Source organism: Doryrhamphus excisus, chromosome 14 (genome assembly GCF_030265055.1).
Source record: "Doryrhamphus excisus isolate RoL2022-K1 chromosome 14, RoL_Dexc_1.0, whole genome shotgun sequence".
Taxonomy (NCBI): Eukaryota; Metazoa; Chordata; class Actinopteri; order Syngnathiformes; family Syngnathidae; genus Doryrhamphus; species Doryrhamphus excisus.
In genome coordinates, this window is record NC_080479.1 from 230,026 (window position 1) to 251,202 (window position 21,177).

Below are 21,177 nucleotides of genomic sequence, written 5' to 3' on the forward strand. Positions count from 1 at the left end.
CACGCCCAAGATGGAGATCAGACGTGCGGTTGTAAAGACGACATACATCCACTCATTTCCTGCTATGATAATAATAATAATAATTATATATAATAATGCTATAGAATGATGCCGGAGTGACAAAGTCGTCTTTTGTCTGCTTTGTTTCTTTTCTCCTCACGTTTTTTTTTTTTTTTTTTCCCCTCTCGCCTCCGCAGATTGCGGCCTGCAAAGCCTCCGCCATCTGTCACAGCTTATTCCGCGCAGCATCACAGCGCGGCGGACCTTTCCTTTCCAGACGCGGCTGACATTTACATTTGCCCTCTATCAAACACAAAAGAACGGTCGTGACCTCCCGTGCGTTCCCTCGCCGCCACCGCCGCCGCCATCATGGTGACACGCCACGCCCCGGAGCGGGAGACCGGCAAACATGTCTTCCAGACGTAACGTTGTGGATGCGCCACAGGAAAGGCCATTTTAACCCCAAAGTAGCCGTCTACACGTGACGGCTATAGCGATACGCTAGCACAAAAGGAAGATATTTAAAATACTTTTATACTAAATAATAACATACATTTTTCCTTTCTTAGCAAGACAATATTTTGTCGGCTTAATCATTTATTATCCAAAAAGTATGTTTATTATAAATTATTTTATGTCTGCTAATGCTGCATTCTTCAATTTTATTTGACGTAAAAAAAGAGTGAATATGCATTAGGGGCACTGCCCCACCATATCCCTTTGTCTTTGTTTTTAATATATACACTTTCATAGAAGATTTGTAATCATGAAAAATGTGCTTATTATGTATAATTTGTATAATTTGGCGTTTTTCTGTTTTCAATATATACACATTCATATCGCCTAGCGGTGAGTCCGTAGCAGGAAAAATACTAATAAAAATGTTTGCAAGACAACTTTAGCGATTTTTCAGATGGCGAAAGACTGTAACATCTTTGGAAAATTTAAAAGATTTGTAATCATGAAAAATTTTATTATTATGTATTATTTGAATTGGTGGCATTATTTTTCTGTTTTCAATATATACATATTCATATCGCCTAGCGGTGAGTCCGTAGCAGGAAAAATACTAATAAATATGTTTGCAAGACAACTTTAGCGATTTTTCAGATGGCGAAAGACTGTAACATTTTTGGAAAATTTTAAAGATTTGTAATCAAGAAAAATTTGCTTATTATGTATTATTTGAATTTGTGGCGTTATTTTTCTGTTTTCAATATATACACACTCATATGGCCTAGCGGTGAGTCCGTAGCAGGAAAAATACAAATAAAAATGTTTGCAAGACAACTTTAGCGATTTTTCAGATGGCGAAAGACTGAACATCTTTGGAAAATGTAAAAGATTTGTAATCATGAAAAATTTGCTTATTATGTATTATTTGAATTTGTGGCATTATTTTTCTGTTTTCAATATATACACATTCACATAGCCTAGCGGTGAGTCCGTAGCAGGAAAAATACTAATAAAAATGTTTGCAAGACAACTTTCGCGATTTTTCAGATGACAAAAAACTGTAACATCTTTGGAAATTTTTAAAGATTTGTAATCATGAAAAATTTGCTTATTATGTATTATTTGAATTTGTGGCGTTGTTTTTCTGTTTTCAATATATACACATTTCCATTGCCCGGAAGAGCGGAATTAATCGGAATTAATTAACGTGTTGCTTTTCGCCAACAACAAGCAGGTCTATCAATCTACTAGCTTACAGAGCTAAAAATATTCAGCTGTAAATTTTTCCAAAAAAAAGTTATGATTTTTTTGTTAAATTTTGTGTGCAATTTTTGTAAAATCACAGTGGGGTAAGAAAACGTAGTACAAGACTTGCTTCCACTAAACCATACATAAGAACGTAAGCAAATGACCAACCTGTAAAAAGTGTACATTTTAATACTAGCAAAATGAGGAACAAAGGTGGAAAAATGTGATACTAATAAATTTTTTTTTTATTTTTATTAATGACATTATAAAATAAAGACAAAGCTAAATCGGCCCGCTATTGATTAATGAGTACACACTAATACGGAGGCAAATAACAGAAGTGAACAGAATAAAATGAAATAAAAGATTAAAAAAAAAGGTAACATTTGGCACACGGAGATGAGAGACTCACTTGTGAAAATGTAATTCCAGTCAGCGTTCCCACGGATCAATAGGATCTCCCCAGCGTGTGTGTGTATATGTGTGTGTTTGTGTGTGTTTGTGTGTGTGCGTCCACGGCTAATATTTATGTGGAGGGAGGCGTCCGGCATGAATTATTCTGATTCATATCGCGTATGTGAGACACTGTGATGTGCCGCTCTTTGATTGGGTAAAAAGACGAGTCCAGGCGGAGGATGCTTGTGTTAGCATCACGCACAAAACCACAATTACAACAACAACATGCAAGTTCTAACTTGCCGGAATCCCACAATAGACTTTATATTGAATACAGAGCTAGGATATTAATACAAAATCAATGTTCACATCGGAATGTTTACAGTCTTTTGTTCTGTTTTGTTCTAGAATCCAATTCCACGTTGAGATCTACGCTGCTAGCTGCTAGCTCGCTAGTTTAAAATCATGAAAATAGTTTAGCATTTTCATCATTTTGGTCACTGCTAGCTAGGTCAGGAATAAAAAAAAATCTACAATCTGTTAGCTAGTTTAAAATCATAAAAATCATCACCTATCTTAGCGTTTTCGTTACCAGTCGCAGTAGTACGATACAAGCAACCTATTGCTAAGCTAGAAATCTGCTAGCTAACTACTTTTGTCTCAGCCAAAAAAAAACATTTTCCATGTTCAGTAGTTTTTTGGTGTGTTTTTCATTACACTTTTCAACACATTTTTGTCACACGTTTAAGGTAAGAAGAATCCAAAAGATGATTAACATATTAACTTTATGCTGCTAGCTTGCTAGTTTAAATAATGGAAAACATTTTCACCATGTCTGGTATGCATTTTTTGACATTTTGGCTAGCAGTCATAGTAGTATGCTATGAGTGGCTAAACGGAGGAGGAAAAAAAATATGACAAATTCACAAAGCTACATGGCTAGCTAGATAGTTTTGAAGTCTCCAACAAAAATAAATTTTACAGAAAAAAGTTATTTTCTGTGTTTGATTGACTGTTGTTGACAATATGATTCACCACAAAGCTACTAAGGAGCTAGCTAGCTGGTTTAAAATCATGGAAATCATTTTCAACAAGTACGGTACGCATTTTTTGACATTTTGGCTAGCAGTCATAGTAGTATGCTACGAGTGGCTAAACGGAGGAGAAAAAAAATATGACAAATTCACAAAGCTACATGGCTAGCTAGATAGTTTTGAAGTCTCCAACAAAAAAAAATTAACAGAAAAAAGTTATTTTCTTTGTTTGATTGACTGTTGTTGACAATATGATTCACCACAAAGCTACTAAGGAGCTAGCTAGCTGGTTTAAAATCATGGAAATCATTTTCAACAAGTACGGTATGCATTTTTTGACATTTTGGCTAGCAGTCACAGTAGTATGCTAGGAGTGGCTAAACGAACAGGAAAAAAAAATAAGACAAATTCTCGGAGCTAACGTGGCTAGCTAGATAGTTTTTAAGTCTCCAACAAAAACAATTGTTGGAACATTTTTAACAGAAAAAAGTTATTTTCCTTGTTTGATTGACTGTTGTTGACAACATGATTCGCCACAAAGCTACTAAGGAGCTAGCTAGCTGGTTTAAAATCATGGAAATCATTTTCAACAAGTACGGTATGCATTTTTTTGACATTTTGGCTAGCAGTCACAGTAGTATGCTACCAGTGGCTAAATAAATAGGAAAAAAAATATGACAAATTCTCGGAGCTACATGACTAGCTAGCTACTCTCCAACAAAAAAAATTGTTGGAACATTTTTAACAGGAAAAAATTATTTTCCTTGTTTGATTGACTGTTGTTGACAATATGATTAGCCACAAAGCTACTAAGCAGCTAGCTAGCTGGTTTAAAATCATGGAAATCATTTTCAACAAGTCCGGTATGCATTTTTTGACATTTTGGCTAGCAGTCACAGTAGTATGCTACTAGTATGCTACGAGTGGCTAAACGGAGGAGAAAAAAATATGACAAATTCACAAAGCTACATGGCTAGCTAGATAGTTTAGAAGTCTCCAACAAAAAAATAAAAATGATTTTTGTTATCTTTGCAATATTTGTTGTTGACACATTTTATTTTTTTACAGAAATAAGTTATTTTTCTTGTTTGGTAGTCTTTTTTGGTGTTTTTGTTGTCTACCAGTCACATTATTCCAGTATGATTCGCCACAAAGCTACTAAGCAGCTAGCTAGCTGGTTTAAAATCATGGAAATCATTTTCAACAAGTCCGGTATGCATTTTTTGACGTTTTCGCTAGCAGTCACAGTAGTATGCTACTCGTACGCTACGAGTGGCTAAACGGAGGAGAAAAAAAATATGACAAATTCACAAAGCTACATGGCTAGCTAGATAGTTTAGAAGTCTCCAACAAAAAAAAATGATTTTTGTTATCTTTGCAACGTTTGTTGTTGGCATATTTTTAACTGAAAAAAAGTTTATTTTAGTTTTTTTTATTTTAGTTTTAGTTTTTTTAGTTTATTTCAGAAATAAGTTTATTTTTTCTTGTTTGGTAGGCCTTCGGGATGTTTTTGTTGTCTACCAGTCACATTATTCCAGTATGATTCAGCACAAAGCTACGAGGGAGCTAGCTAGCTAAAAAAAAAACATTAAAAAAAATCATTTAAAATCATGAAAATAATTGTCACCGAGTTCGATTAGCATTCTTGGTACTTCTGTTACCAGTTGCTAAGTGGGAAAAATAATCAGACAAATTGTACGTTTACATCTATTTTTGAAGTGAAACCCGGAATTCAAACTCGGAATTTTTGTTATTTGTTATTGTTTTCAATGTTTTTCCCAGTTCGATTTTTCAGCTTTTTCAGCATTTTTAGACGTGGAGTCTCCCTATTTATGTCCCTGGGGGGTGGGTGTGTCCCCTGTGGGTGGTCAGACTCGTGTTCCAAAGCCTGGCGTGGACACCAGAACTGGACCGCTGGGTGTAAAGGTGGCTAAATGTAACGTTCCACATGGAAAGTGGCTCTCGGGTGCAATTAGCAGGGATTTATGGGCCTCATGCATAAATGTACAAGGTGTGCGCTGGCTTCCTAAACGCCATTAACATGTGTAATGAGGCGCCGGGCGGCCATGTTTGTGTGCCGGTGGGGGCCAAAAAGGTGTTGCCGTGTAAAAAGTCAACTTTGGAATTCATTTTATTGTTGTTTTTTTCACGCCCCACGGGAGGTGGAATGGGGGGGTCCTGATGGCTTTAATGGCCTTGCTAATTGGTGTTAGCATACAAAAATAACAACGACGACGGCAAACCGGAGCAACTTTGAGTCAACAAAAGGCCGCTTTGGAATTCTGTCCCGTTAAAAAAAAAAAAAACAATCCTCATTTGCGTCGGCATCAAACTGCGGCTAAGTAGCGCCTTGGCGGAGGTACTAAACGCCGTAACAAGCTCGGAGGTAATGTCTTGCATCCGTCCAGATGGCCGCTGGAATTCTCCACCCTCACGCGGGATAATGAAATCTCCCTCGCTATCCGCCGGCGCTCCATTGAATTAACGTGATAGGCAGCCTACTTCCTCCTCGCCGCCGCCGCCGCTCGCCGCTCGCCGCTCGCCGTGTCGCCCGCTGGTTGGCGACATCAATCAGCGGCAAGCGCGGTCGTAAAAAGCTTGTGAACGGCCGATAAACATCACGGAGCAGCGAGCGGGAATGCCGCATGACATCACGGAAATAACATTCCCCCGTGCCGACTTCACGGCGCCATGGCTGCCGTTTCACCTCACAGGCAGACGCAAAGATGGCTGACGCTGGGCGTTGACGCGGCCCGAAGCTGCATTTGCATCTTCTCAGACTTCTGGAAAAGTTCCAGTATATGACGGAGCGCGCTGCTGTTTTTGAGAACTTCATGCTAGTCAATGATAACAGGAGCACGCTGCTGTTTTTGGGGACCGACTAGTAAAATGGTGGTCAAAGATCCTCTATATGCAGGAGCAATCTGCTGTTTTTGAGGATTTACTGCAAAAAGTGTTAGTCAAAGATCCTCTACATAGCACAAGTGCTCTGCTGTTTTTGACAACTTCATGCTGGTCCATGATATGCATGGGCACTGGACTGTTTTTGAGGACCTGGTGCAAAAAAAACGCCAGTCAAAGATCTTGCATATACATAACAGGAGCACACTGCTGTTTTTGAGGACCGACTAATAAAATGGTGGTCAAAGATCCTCGATATGCAGAAGTAATCTGCTGTTTTTGAGGATTCACTGCAAAAAATGTTAGTCAAAGATCCTCTACATAGCAGGAGTGCTCTGCTGTTTTTGAGAACTTACTGCTGGTCCTCGATATGCAGGGGCACTGGGCTGTTTTTGAGGACCTGGTGCAAAAAAAACGCCAGTCAAAGATCTTGCATATACATAACAGGAGCACGCTGCTGTTTTTGAGGACCGACTAATAAAATGGTGGTCAAAGATCCTCGATATGCAGAAGTAATCTGCTGTTTTTGAGGATTTACTGCAAAAAATGTTAGTCAAAGATCCTCTACATAGTAGGAGTGCTCTGCTGTTTTTGAGGATTTACTGCAAAAAATGTTAGTCAAAGATCCTCTACATAGCAGGAGTGCTCTGCTGTTTTTGAGAACTTACTGCTGGTCCTCGATATGCATGGGCACTGGGCTGTTTTTGAGGACCTGGTGCAAAAAAAACGCTAGTCAAAGATCTTGCATATACTTCACAGGAGCATGCTGCTGTTTTTGAGGACCGACTAGTAAAACGGTGGTCAAAGATCCTCTATATGCAGGAGCAATCTGCTGTTTTTGAGAACTTAATGCTAGTCAATGATCCTCTCTATATGAATAGTGTTCTGCTGTTTTTGATAACTTACTGCTGGTCCTCGATATGCAGGGGCACTGGGCTGTTTTTGAGGACCTTGTACAAAAAAACGACTATCAAAGATCTTGCTTATAACATTAGCGCAATGCTGTTTTTGAGGACCGACTGGTAAAACGGTGGTCAATGATCCTCTATTTGCAGGAGCAATCTGCTGTTTTTGAGAACTTAATGCTAGTCAATGATCCTTGCTATATGAAAGGTGTTCTGCTGTTTTTAAAGATTTACTGAAAAAAATGTTAGTCAAAGATCCTCTACTTAGCAGGAGTGCTCTGCTGTTTTTGAAACCTTACTGCTGGTCCTCGATATGCAGGGGCTGTTTTTGAGGACCTGGTACAAAAAAACGACAGTCAAAGATCTTGCTTATAACATTAGCGCAATGCTGTTTTTGAGGACCGACTGGTAAAATGGTGGTCAAAGATCATCTGTACGACAGGAGGACTGCAGTTTTTGAGGACCAAGTTCAGAAACGCTACTCTTTAAGAGCTTGTCTTTATAAAAGGAACAATTTTTTATGAAGCTACTGTCAGTCAAAAGTCTACCCTGCTGTTTTTAAGTACCTAGACCTAGTGCCAAAACGCCAGTCAAAGATCCTCTATATATAACAGGAGCGTTGTTTTTAGGGATCTACAGTACATCTTGTCAAAGATCCTGTTTTGAGTGAAGATGCCGCAAAAGACAAGAAGACTTTCTTCTCGGTCTTGGTCCCGCCATGCAGTGGGTGTGCGACCATGTGACCGTGTGACCATGTGACCATGTGACCGTGTGACCATGTGACCAGCCGCATGCCGGACCTTTTTCTTTGCCGCTGCCACTTGGCTGATTGCTGAGGCTCGTTAGCAGACGACAGTTGGCCAGGTCTATTGTGTGCTAAGAGCGATAGCCACCAACACACAGACACACACACACACACACACACACACACACACACACACATGTGCGTCACGACGATAAGAGATCATTGGCGACCAAGCTCCATCCACACTAATCTTTGCATGTCCTTACGCCCGCTCGTCCGTGTGGGATTATGACGTACCGACAAGGATGAAATTCCACTATTCCACTATTCCACTATTCCACTAACCTCGGGCTTAAACAGGAAGCCAAGTCACGGCCAGAGGAGGAAAACATGGCCACTGACTTCATGGAACCGTTTCAAACCCCGGCAGGGACTTTTTAATAAGTCATAAAACTTGGACGTGTGTTGAGAAAAGCAAGTTTAAGGCAAGCGCGCCAAGGAAAAGGAAAGCATCAACACAGAAGTTAAGACTTTGCTCCATTTGGCAGGTCAGACGTCCATTCTGGTTCACCACAGAGATGTTCTTCATACCTTCATGGATGTTATTCTCTACATCAGGAACAGAAAGTGGCGTTCCTAATTATTCCTAAGAAAAGAATCTGGAGATGTGATACACAAGCAGCTGCACAGCGCAAACCGAGACAATGTCCTCCGGGAGGAGCACAAGGGGAAAAAAATAAGACACGTCCTCCTAGACCGCAGCCAGGTGCGACCATGATGATGATGATGACGATGATGATGATAAAGAGGAATAGAACACGCGACCGAGCAATCGGCATCATTGCTCTTCCGTGGCAACCCGCCACCGTCCGCAAGTCCCAGCTGCGCCCATGACAACAAACATGTCCGCCCTCTGGGAACCGGCGTCAAGTGCCAGCAGGCCTCTGGGGGCGGGATGGCGGGGGGGCGGGGGGGGGGGTGATGAAGCACATGTGTCATGAGTGATACGAGGTCACATTCCAAAATAAAAAAATAAACTCCAACTGTGCTAATAAGGAGGCTAGCTTTTAATGGTTAGCCTGTTTTGGTTAGCATGGTTAGCATGGGGGGGGGGTGATGAAGCACATGTGTCATGAGTGATACGAGGTCACATTCCAAAATAAAAAAATAAACTCCAACTGTGCTAATAAGGAGGCTAGGTTTTAATGGTTAGCATGTTTTGGTTAGCATGGTTAGCATGGGGGGTGATGAAGCACATGTATCATGAGTGATACGAGGTCACATTCCAAAATAAAAAATAAAATCCAACTGTGCTAATAAGGAGGCTAGCTTTTAATGGTTAGCATGTTTTGGTTAGCATGGTTAGCATGGGGGAGGGGTGATGAAGCACATGTGTCATGAGTGATACGAGGTCACATTCCAAAATAAAAAATAAACTCCAACTGTGCTAATAAGGAGGCTAGCTTTTAATGGTTAGCATGTTTTGGTTAGCATGGTTAGCATGGGGGGGTGATGAAGCACATGTGTCATGAGTGATACGAGGTCACATTCCAAAATAAAAAAATAAACTCCAACTGTGCTAATAAGGAGGCTAGCTTTTAATGGTTAGCATGTTTTGGTTAGCATGGTTAGCATGGGGGGGGTGATGAAGCACATGTGTCATGAGTGATACGAGGTCACATTCCAAAATAAAAAAATAAACTCCAACTGTGCTAATAAGGAGGCTAGCTTTTAATGGTTAGCATGTTTTGGTTAGCATGGTTAGCATGGGGGGGGGGTGATGAAGCACATGTGTCATGAGTGATACGAGGTCACATTCCAAAATAAAAAAAATAAACTCCAACTGTGCTAATAAGGAGGCTAGCTTTTAATGGTTAGCATGTTTTGGTTAACATGGTTAGCATGGGGGGGGGTGATGAAGCACATGTGTCATGGGTGATACGAGGTCACATTCCAAAATAAAAAAATAAACTCCGACTGTGCTAATAAGGAGGCTAGCTTTTAATGGTTAGCATGTTTTGGTTAGCATGGTTAGCATGGGGGGGGGTGATGAAGCACATGTGTCATGAGTGATACGAGGTCATATTCCAAAATAAAAAAATAAACTCCAACTGTGCTAATAAGGAGGCTAGGTTTTAATGGTTAGCATGTTTTGGTTAGCATGGTTAGCATGGGGGGGGTGATGAAGCACATGTGTCATGAGTGATACGAGGTCACATTCCAAAATAAAAAAATAAACTCCGACTGTGCTAATAAGGAGGCTAGCTTTTAATGGTTAGCATGTTTTGGTTAGCATGGTTAGCATGGGGGGGGTGATGAAGCACATGTGTCATGAGTGATACGAGGTCACATTCCAAAATAAAAAAATAAACTCCAACTGTGCTAATAAGGAGGCTAGCTTTTAATGGTTAGCATGTTTTGGTTAGCATGGTTAGCATGGGGGGGTGATGAAGCACATGTGTCATGAGTGATACGAGGTCACATTCCAAAATAAAAAAATAAACTCCAACTGCGCTAATAAGGAGGCTAGGTTTTAATGGTTAGCATGTTTTGGTTAGCATGGTTAGCATGGGGGGGTGATGAAGCACATGTGTCATGAGTGATACGAGGTCACATTCCAAAATAAAAAAATAAACTCCAACTGCGCTAAAGAGGAGGCTAGGTTTTAATGGTTAGCATGTTTTGGTTAGCATGGTTAGCATGGGGGGGGGTGATGAAGCACATGTGTCATGAGTGATACGAGGTCACATTCCAAAATAAAAAAATAAACTCCAACTGTGCTAATAAGGAGGCTAGCTTTTAATGGTTAGCATGTTTTGGTTAGCATGGTTAGCATGGGGGGGTGATGAAGCACATGTGTCATGAGTGATACGAGGTCACATTCCAAAATAAAAAAATAAACTCCAACTGTGCTAAAGAGGAGGCTAGCTTTTAATGGTTAGCATGTTTTGGTTAGCATGGTTAGCATGGGGGGGTGGGGGGGTGATGAAGCACATGTGTCATGAGTGATACGAGGTCACATTCCAAAATAAAAAAATAAACTCCAACTGCGCTAAAGAGGAGGCTAGCTTTTAATGGTTAGCATGTTTTGCTACGTTCCTAAAGAGTGACGCGTGCCTCTTCCATAAGTTCCGGATCTGCCAAAGTCACGGAATGTCGATGGAAGCATGTCCAACTAAGAAGGAACGTCAGACAACAACAATTTTGAGCGGTGTCTTTGCTCTGTATTAAACATAAAATGCACAGTCCCATGGAGTTACCCTCCAATATAAAAGTTGTGATGTTTTTCTTTGGCTTCTTCGGTTTAGCAGAAGGTCGGCGAGTGTCGTCTTAGCGTTTTATGGCGGCTGTCAAAATAACGACCTTCCTTCCTTCCTTCCTTCCTTCCTTCCTTCCTTCCCAACCCCGCCACGCTTTTTACGCTTTGCCCTTTGTTAAGTCGCGACAGCTTTTATTGTGAAAGGTGATAAGGCCTCGAGGCAGGCCTTGGGAGTCTGGAAGAAGATGGATCGGTAAAGCTCGGCGACTCGTGGGTCATAACATTAGGTACGCCGTCTTTGTGAAATGGTGCCGACGCGGCATCACGCTGGGTGCTAGCATAGCATAACAAACAAGATGAATCATAAACATTCATTCATTTTCTAACGTTAACGTTTCTAACAAAAAATAGTCAAAGATCCTTTGGAGGAGCTACTGCAAAATACTAGTCAAAGATCCTCCATATGACAGGAGCGCTGTGCTGTTTTTGAGGACCAAGTGCAAAAATCTCTTGTCACATGTGACAGGGCTCTATATATCGAGAGATGGACAACAGCAAGGTGACAAGGTGACAAGGTGACAAGGTGACAAGGTGACAAGGTGACAAGGTGACAAGGTGACAAGAACTGTTCCCAATATGTGGTAGAACAAGGTAACAAGGTAACATGGTAACAAGGTAACAAGGTAACAAGGTAACAAGAACTGTTCCCAACATGTGGTAGAACAAGGTAACAAGGTAACAAGGTAACAAGGTAACAAGAACTGTTCCCAACATGTGGTAGAACAAGGTAACAAGGTAACATGGTAACAAGGTAACAAGGTAACAAGAACTGTTCCCAACATGTGGTAGAACAAGGTAACAAGGTAACAAGGTAACAAGAACTGTTCCCAACATGTGGTAGAACAAGGTAACAAGGTAACAAGGTAACAAGAACTGTTCCCAACATGGGGTAGAACAAGGTAACAAGGTAACATGGCAAGAAGGTAACAAGAACTGTTCCCAACATGTGGTAGAACAAGGTAACAAGGTAACAAGGTAACAAGGTAACAAGAACTGTTCCCAACATGGGGTAGAACAAGGTAACAAGGTAACAAGGTAACAAGAACTGTTCCCAACATGTGGTAGAACAAGGTAACAAGGTAACAAGAACTGTTCCCAACATGTGGTAGAACAAGGTAACAAGGTAACATGGTAACAAGGTAACAAGGTAACAAGAAGTGTTCCCAACATGGGGTAGAACAAGGTAACAAGGTAACATGGTAACAAGAACTGTTCCCAACATGTGGTAGAACAAGGTAACAAGGTAACATGGTAACAAGGTAACAAGGTAACAAGGTAACAAGAAGTGTTCCCAACATGTGGTAGAACAAGGTAACAAGGTAACAAGAACTGTTCCCAACATGTGGTAGAACAAGGTAACAAGGTAACAAGGTAACAAGGTAACAAGGTAACAAGAACTGTTCCCAACATGTGGTAGAACAAGGTAACAAGGTAACAAGGTAAGAAGGTAACAAGGTAAGAAGGTAACAAGGTAACAAGGTAACAAGAACTGTTCCCAACATGTGGTAGAAAGATGGTCCAACCAAAGCGTTTTGGACTTCAGGGTGGTCTTTGCTGGTGCGAGGCGACGGTTCGGGTTCGGTGTTTTGGGGTGGACGAGGGTGGGAATGCTAAACAATGCTAATTTGTGCACAAAACAATCTGGCGCCAAACGTGAGCTAACTAGCGAGCACATGGTTCCCGACCCCAGGCGGTGCCGCCGGGCGGCCTGTCCGCCAACCTGCGCCATATGTGATCGTCACGTGAACGCTCTTATGCGCTCGCTTCCTGTTTGCCCACAGAGGACGCGGCGCCACGACGGCCGAGGGTCTTGGACGTTGCTTTTGGGATAAATGGCTCCACGTTATCGTGGAATGAAGAGGCGTCTTCCTGCGGAAAGATGATAGCACCCTATTTCGGGACTTCCATCTCGTACTCATCTCTCTCTCACCGCTCTCTCCGTTTGTCCCCTGAGATCCTTCTCATTCCACGAGAAGGGCCGCTGCACATTGATCCCCGCTATCAGTGCCGGGTCAGCGCTGGCGTTGAGCCACGCTCAGCACTTTCTTTCCACGCCGCCGTAGTCGCTCTCTCCGAAGAGCACTTTCTTGACATTTACACGATAGCCCACGTTTACGTACGTGTTCTTCCCTGGATGTGCCGTTCAGATTTGACACCCCCCCCCTAATAAATACGCCCCTAACGCCCCTTTTCATACGAGCGACCGCATGGACTACAACTTGTGGAAGCTAACTCTTCGCCTGCTGACGCGGCGCCAACAAAAGGCTGACAACGTGTCACAACAACACCTACTCTGCTTCCTGGGATGCTGGTTGGATGGTCAACGTATGGGAGATGCTGTACATCACATGGTGGCGCTGTCAATCAAGCTCTCACACGGCCCTAGCACACCTGGCAACGTTTGACTTTCAAAATAAGGGGAAAAAAGTAGAGAAATTGCACTGAAAAAAATTACATTTGGGGAAAAATAATGAAAAATATGTGGGAAGAAAAACTGTAAAAGCGGGAAAATACTAAGGCAAACTTCCCAGAAAAATAACAACTGAAAACATGATTACTTTTCCAGAAAAAGAAAAGAAAACAAGGGAAAATAATGACTAAACATTCCCAGAAAGTAAGGGAAAATTAAAGAAAAATATGGGAAACTTTCCAGGAAAATAAAGAAAGAATAAGGGAAATTAGCAAGGGCAACAAGTTTCAGGAAAATTTGGGGCAATAAGAAAAATTGGGGGAAAAAAATTTAAGAAATAAAATTGGAGGACATTTTCCAGAACAATAACAAAATATTAGAAAAAAAATATGCAGTAAAATAAGGGAAGATTTAAGAAAATTTTGAAAATAAACTTTCCAGATAAAATAAGGGGAAAATTTAAGAAAATTTTGAAAATAAACTTTCCAGATAAAATAAGGGAAAATTTAAGAAAATTTTGAAAATAAACTTTCCAGATAAAATAAGGGAAAATTTAAGAAAATTTTGAAAATAAACTTTCCAGATAAAATAAGGGAAAATTTAAGAAAATTTTGAAAATAAACTTTCCAGATAATATGGGAAATTAGGATAAAAATGAGGAAAAATCACCAACACCGACTCCTAAAACATAAAAAAATAATAAATAAAAATACAATAATTATTAATTAGTTCTTTTTGGTGGTAGTCTCAATTTACGACCCCAAAAATGTGGTCATTTTTAGTTACATTTTTTAATATTGCATTAGTTTGCCGGTCCATGATGCTAAAACATGGAGTGTACATATATGTATTATATATTACATATTACATATGGATGTGAACGTGAATTCCAAAGCTTGATTGACCACCGCCCACTGGGGCGCCACCAGTGTCATCAACTGAGCAGAGCCGCCATCAATCCGGGTGATGACACATTTGCAAAATATTAAGATATTAAAATATTAAGACCGAATAACCAGCACATCTCTAGGGCAAAAACATATGGGATTTTGTTTTGTTTTGTTTTTTTACTTCAGGGGAAAATAAGGTACATTTTCCAGAAAATAAAAAAAACATTTTGAGATTTTCTGGAAAAATAAGGGAAAATTTAGGGAAATAATGAAAATGGATAACAAGGGAAAAATCATAAAATATTAAGACCAAATAACCAGCACATCTCTAGGGCAAAAAATTATGGGAATTTTTTTTTAACTTCAGGGGAAAATAAGGTACATTTTCCAGAAAATAAAAAAAAACATTTTGAGATTTTCTGGAAAAATAAGGGAACATTTAGGGAAATAACCAAAATGGATAACAAGGGAAAAATCATAAAATATTAAGACCAAATAACCAGCACATCTCTAGGGCAAAAAATTATGGGAATTTTTTTTAACTTCAGGGGAAAATAAGGTACATTTTCCAGAAAATAAAAAAAACATTTTGAGATTTTCTGGAAAATTAAGGGAAAATTTAGGGAAATAACGAAAATGGATAACAAGGGAAAAATCATAAAATATTAAGACCAAATAACCAGCACATCTCTAGGGCAAAAAATTATGGGAATTTTTTTTTAACTTCAGGGGAAAATAAGGTACATTTTCCAGAAAATAAAAAAAACATTTTGAGATTTTCTGGAAAAATAAGGGAAAATTTAGGGAAATAACGAAAATGGATAACAAAGGAAAAATCATAAAATATTAAGACCAAATAACCAGCACATCTCTAGGGCAAAAAATTATGGGAATTTTTTTTAACTTCAGGGGAAAATAAGGTACATTTTCCAGAAAATAAAAAAAACATTTTGAGATTTTCTGGAAAATTAAGGGAAAATTTAGGGAAATAACGAAAATGGATAACAAGGGAAAAATCATAAAATATTAAGACCAAATAACCAGCACATCTCTAGGGCAAAAAATTATGGGAATTTTTTTTTAACTTCAGGGGAAAATAAGGTACATTTTCCAGAAAATAAAAAAAACATTTTGAGATTTTCTGGAAAAATAAGGGAAAATTTAGGGAAATAACGAAAATGGATAACAAGGGAAAAATCATAAAATATTAAGACCAAATAACCAGCACATCTCTAGGGCAAAAAATTATGGGAATTTTTTTTTAACTTCAGGGGAAAATAAGGTACATTTTCCAGAAAATAAAAAAAACATTTTGAGATTTTCTGGAAAAATAAGGGAAAATTTAGGGAAATAACGAAAATGGATAACAAGGGAAAAATCATAAAATATTAAGACCAAATAACCAGCACATCTCTAGGGCAAAAAATTATGGGAATTTTTTTTAACTTCAGGGGAAAATAAGGTACATTTTCCAGAAAATAAAAAAAACATTTTGAGATTTTCTGGAAAAATAAGGGAAAATTTAGGGAAATAACGAAAATGGATAACAAGGGAAAAATCATAAAATATTAAGACCAAATAACCAGCACATCTCTAGGGCAAAAAATTATGGGAATTTTTTTTAACTTCAGGGGAAAATAAGGTACATTTTCCAGAAAATAAAAAAAACATTTTGAGATTTTCTGGAAAAATAAGGGAAAATTTAGGGAAATAATGAAAATGGATAACAAGTGAAAATCATAAACGGGGTGACCTTCTCCGTCTTTGCATATGCAAGCAGCGCGTGGAATCGAACCAGCAATCAAGCCCATACTTCGAGTGTCTTTGCCTGAGTGGCTTCTCTAAGATGGCAAAGTAGCATCTCCTCCAGCTCGCCCCGCGGTCTCTCTCCATCTCCATCTCCAGCAAAGCCTTGATCCTCTAAGCCTGCCCGGCTACAGTATCAGTCCTGGTCTACGCTAAAATCCACACTCACACATCAAGAGCCACGACGGAGGAGCCGTGGCGGCGGCTCCCATCCTGAGCGCTAAGCTAAGCCCTCAGTTGATTTTTTTTTAATCCACCACGTTCCTCTCTTCTCTACCTGTTTTTTTATTTCAAAAAGCTAAAAAACATTATCAGTTTTTTTGTCCACGCCTTGTCGGGAATTCAATGCCTTGTGGTCCGAGCCCACATCATCATCAATATCATCATCGTCATCAATATCATCATCATCATCAGCAGCAGCAGCAGCACCAGCGGGCCGCCCAGCACCGGGGGAAAGACCGGGCCCCCGCTCGCTCGACCCCGTGGCTTCACCAACAGGGGATAAAGGGATAAAGAGCCTCTGCTCTGGGACTGATTACTTACATCTGCCTGGCTAAATCCCAGCAGCCACACATGCACGCACACACGCACGTGCACACTCTTTCAACCAATGCACGGAAGCACCACAACAGCCCCACGCATGCTAACACGCTAACTTAGCATACTAACACCTGAGCCCCGCTCCGGCTGCTGCTGGCTCGCTTGTTGTCCGTGTAAATATTCAATAATTTTCATATTCAAATGCAGCGCTTGCCCCCGGTCTCCGCTGTTGACTTTTAGCGCTCCAAGCTGTGCCGGATGATTACCGCAAGCTTGGAAATATTCTCTCACGCCCCAGAGACGCCTTTGTTTCCCTTTTTTTTTTTTTATCATATTCGTTTTTACCGATGAAATAATAAGACGCTTTTCATACCATGGCAAACCTCGGAGATCGGACATCTGACTTCTAAGTATGACGACACCGACTGTATTACTTGGAAAGCAAGAACGCCGCTCTCAGGTTGAAATATTAGGACTGTACTGCTGATACTGCATGTGGCAACTACTCATGCCAATATAAGGTATTTACAGTATACATGGCTTTTCCTGGCTGATGCAGTAATATACAACAGGGCTGTTGGATAAATAAGGGTCATGTCACACAAATATGAAGGGAAATCAGGGACAATAAGAAACAAATATATATATGTTTATATATATATATATATAATATATTATATTTATTATATATTTAAATATATATATTTTTTTTTACTTTAATTTTTTTACTTCAGGGGAAAATAAAATAAATATAAATATAAAAAAATAAAATAAATAATAATAAAATAACATTTTCCAGAATTTTTTTTTTTTAGATTTTCTGGAAAAATAAGGGAAAATTTAGGAAAATAATGAAAATGGATAGAATGAAGGGAAAATCATAAAATATTAAGACCGAATAACCAGCACATCCCTAGGGAAAAAACATATGGGATTTTTTTTTTACTTCAGGGGAAAATAAGGTACATTTTCCAGAAATAAAAAAAAACATTTTGAGATTTTCTGGAAAAATAAGGGAAAATTTAGGGAAATAACGAAAATGGATAACAAGGGAAAAATCATAAAATATTAAGACCAAATAACCAGCACATCTCTAGGGCAAAAAAATATGTGATTTTTTTTTTACTTTAGGGGAAAATAAGGTACATTTTCAGAAAATTAAAAAACATTTTGAGATTTTCTGGAAAAATAAGGGACATTTTAGGGAAATAATGAAAATAGATAACAAGGGAAAAATCATAAAATATTAAGACCGAATAACCAGCACATCCCAAGGGCAAAAAAATATGGGATTTAAATTTTTTTTTTAACTTCAGGGGAAAATAAGGTACATTTTCCAGAAAAAAAAACATTTTGAGATTTTCTGGGAAAATAAGGGAAAATGTAGTGAAATAATGAAAATGGATAACAAGGGAAAATCATAAAATATTAAGACTGAATAACCAGCACATCCCTAGGACAAAAAATTATGGGAATTTTTTTTTTTAACTTCAGGGGAAAATAAGGTACATTTTCCAGAAAATAATAAAAAAACATTTTGAGATTTTCTGGAAAAATAAGGGAAAAGTTAGGGAAATTATGAAAATGGATAACAAGGGAAAATCCTAAAATATAAGACTGAATAACCAGCACATCCCTAGGGCAAAAAAATTATTTTGAAAATAATTTTTTTGAAACATTTCTTGGACTTTCTAGGACTTCAGTAGGGAATCTTTTCCTGGTCCAAAAAGGATTGGGGGGGCCACTTCAGAATAATTTACTTCTCAGAGCCCGCCACAAATACATTTGGACCGCCACAGATAGATTTGCAGTACCCGTTTGCCATTGCTCACAAACACATTACCACCAGCTTGTGCTTCCAACTCCGTACAGTAGATGGCTACAGTAGATTAATATAGTGTTATATTACATGTACATAATCTTTAATATCAGCCAGTTACAAACTACAAACTATACTAACAAAATAATTAAAAAATAATTCACTAAGGACAATTTTAATAAAGGGCTGAGTTTTTGAAAATACGGTATTCGCTCTGATCAAACTTTTGCGTCATGACCAGTCACGCAAACTTGACAATGTCTACGCGCAACACAAAATGACACCCATATTTTTCCCGCCACAAAGCATGCTGGGTAAACTGCCATGTTTGTCGCATTTTTTTTTTTTTTGCCGTGTTTCTGCTTGAGTGCCAAACGCATGGAGGAAACAAACTGAGATGAGACATTGAACACACCGTAGACATTTCCATGTGTCAGCGTTGCTTTTGTGGGAAAGTAACCGCGACGGAAATACGCCTAACTTTTTGTGAGTAGTACACACGGACACATAATCCATGTATAGAATTATGTAACAAATAAAAATGGTTGCTGCTGTGAGTCACCAAAACAACATACGTGTTTATGGCGGCTGTCGGCCATGTTTTTTGTTTACGTTGAACTGGAAGGCTTTAAGTGACCAATAATTCCGACTTCCCAACCAGGTAGGCACCCGCATCCGGGTGCAAAACCTTTGACGCATGCAGGGGCCAACTGCAGACTCCAGACCCCCCCCCCACCCCGCCCCCCGTCCCCCAATTGTAAATCATTGCAGCACATCCCTTAGGTAGCATGCCCCTTAAGGGGGCTCATTGGCGCTTTGTCTACAATGCAAGCATCACCAGGTGAGTCGACGCCCCCCCCCCCCGTGCCCCCCCCACAGGTAAAAACAGAAGCGTGACCATGAGATGATTACCAGCAGCGACATGACAGATGGATGGACGGATGGACGGATGGATGGAAGCCACAGTTGAGTCCAACTAGCGCCTTCCTCCTGCGTTGGCATGGCAACCGATGCAGTCTTTTTTTGCCCTGTTTTTTTTTTTTTTTTTCCGGCAAAAAGCGTAAAAGAAGACTCCGCACACATTGCCGGAGTCCAGCTAATATGTTGAAGTAAGTCGTTGCTAACGTCGGCTATCGGGTCATCAATAATCATTAGCAGCTGTGGAATGCCGGCCGTGGATTGTCCAAGGCAAGGCAAGTGAAACTACGCCATCTGCCGGCGCCGGAGGGGAACAGCAGCCGCGCGGCGCCAATGAAAGCGAGAGGAAGGTTCGGAAGCAATTAAGGTGAGCTCAGTAATAAGGAAGAATGGCGTGCGATGACGTCACGGCACAGGCAGAATTTCCAAACGTCTTACCTCGGTGTCGTAGATTTTGGTGATGAGGGAGAACGAGTACTTCCTGGACTCCCTCATGTGCTGGATGGCGAGCTGCACGGCGGGTTCGATTCCCTGGCTGATGCCGCTCATGAGCGCCGACTCGTTCATGGGCATGAGCACCATGATGGGCAGATTCTCTCCGTCCCGGGCGAACCAGCTGTTGTCCTGGCCGCGCTTGGTGCGGTCGTTGCACACCTTGGCCAGCGCCGGCGGCAGCAGCGCGGCGCCCAGGAGCAGGCAGCCCGCCGCCAGGAGGAGCATCCCCCGGCCGCTGCGCTCCCTCCGGGCTGGGGCCATGCTACGAGGATCCCGCCGCCGTGTCACAGGCCGGGCATCGCCGACTCGATCCGGGGTGGTCCCGCTCCGGGATGCTTCGCCGAGCCCTCCCCCGCCCCCGCCCGCCCCCAGCTGACAAGGAGAGGGAGCAGGCGCTAAAATCCGCAGCAGCCCCCGCAGTGGGGAGACGATGACAATTCGGAGGGGAAAAAAAACAACAAAAAACTGCAGGAGTGAGTAGAATATTCCAATCCGAGCGATGCTTCACCTTTGAAACACTCACAGCGACCGAGTGTGCCCCCTTGCCCACCCCTCCCGAAAAAAGCCCAAGAAGAACAGGATCGATGATGATGATGATGGTGATGATGATGATGATGACTCTCCAGCAAGTAAATTCCCAGCCAAGAGTGCGCAAATCCTCGCTGATCAAAAAGCACGCAGCGCACCGGCAGCGAACGCAACACAACGCGAAGGGGCGCGGAGGTGGGGGTGGGGGGGCGGATGTCGAGGGAGTCAGCCCGCAGGAGGGATGCTCATCCTCGGATGGTGCGTCAGAGAGGCACCGCTGATGCTGCTGGTGGTGTTGGTGGTGCGCACGGGAGGAGAGTGGAGGATGGAGAGGAGGAGAGAGAGAGAGGGAGGATGCGGAGGAGGGGAGGAGAGATAGAGAGGGATGGATGGATGGAGGGAGGAGGGGGGGGTGAGGGGGGGAGGGGGGGGGGGGGCTGCACAGGCTTTTGCAGGGCAGACTCATGACAGCCAAGAGGGATTTAACTGGGCTTTTATGTTACACTCTAAGCACAGCACTCTTCATCACGCTGCATGTTGATATACAGTATACCCTGTACTGTAATACTACATCTACGGTGTACTCGCGGCCATCGACGCGGTAATCACACTTCAGGTGAGCCCAAAGTCAAATCGGTTTCAATACGTCAACACATTCAGCTCATGCGGTGGAAGTACGTAACCACAAACCAACCATATCCAACGCAGAAAAGTATTGCTTTAAGAACGTGTACTACTGTGCAATACTACTACTGTGCAGTACTACT

The 21,177-nt window shown here is 41.0% G+C and overlaps 1 protein-coding gene across 1 annotated transcript in view; it reads right to left on the bottom strand.

The window, feature by feature from the left end:
* The window catches only part of LOC131101942 (gamma-aminobutyric acid type B receptor subunit 2-like), a 136,543-nt gene extending 115,851 nt beyond the window's left edge, over positions 1 to 20,692 (bottom strand). Inside the window, exon 1 of the mRNA XM_058047357.1 lies at positions 19,826 to 20,692. Within this exon, the coding sequence (XP_057903340.1) occupies positions 19,826 to 20,143 (318 nt within the window). The 5' untranslated portion in view covers positions 20,144 to 20,692. The remainder of the gene's footprint in view (positions 1 to 19,825) is intronic.
* Between the last annotated feature and the right edge of the window lie 485 nt (positions 20,693 to 21,177).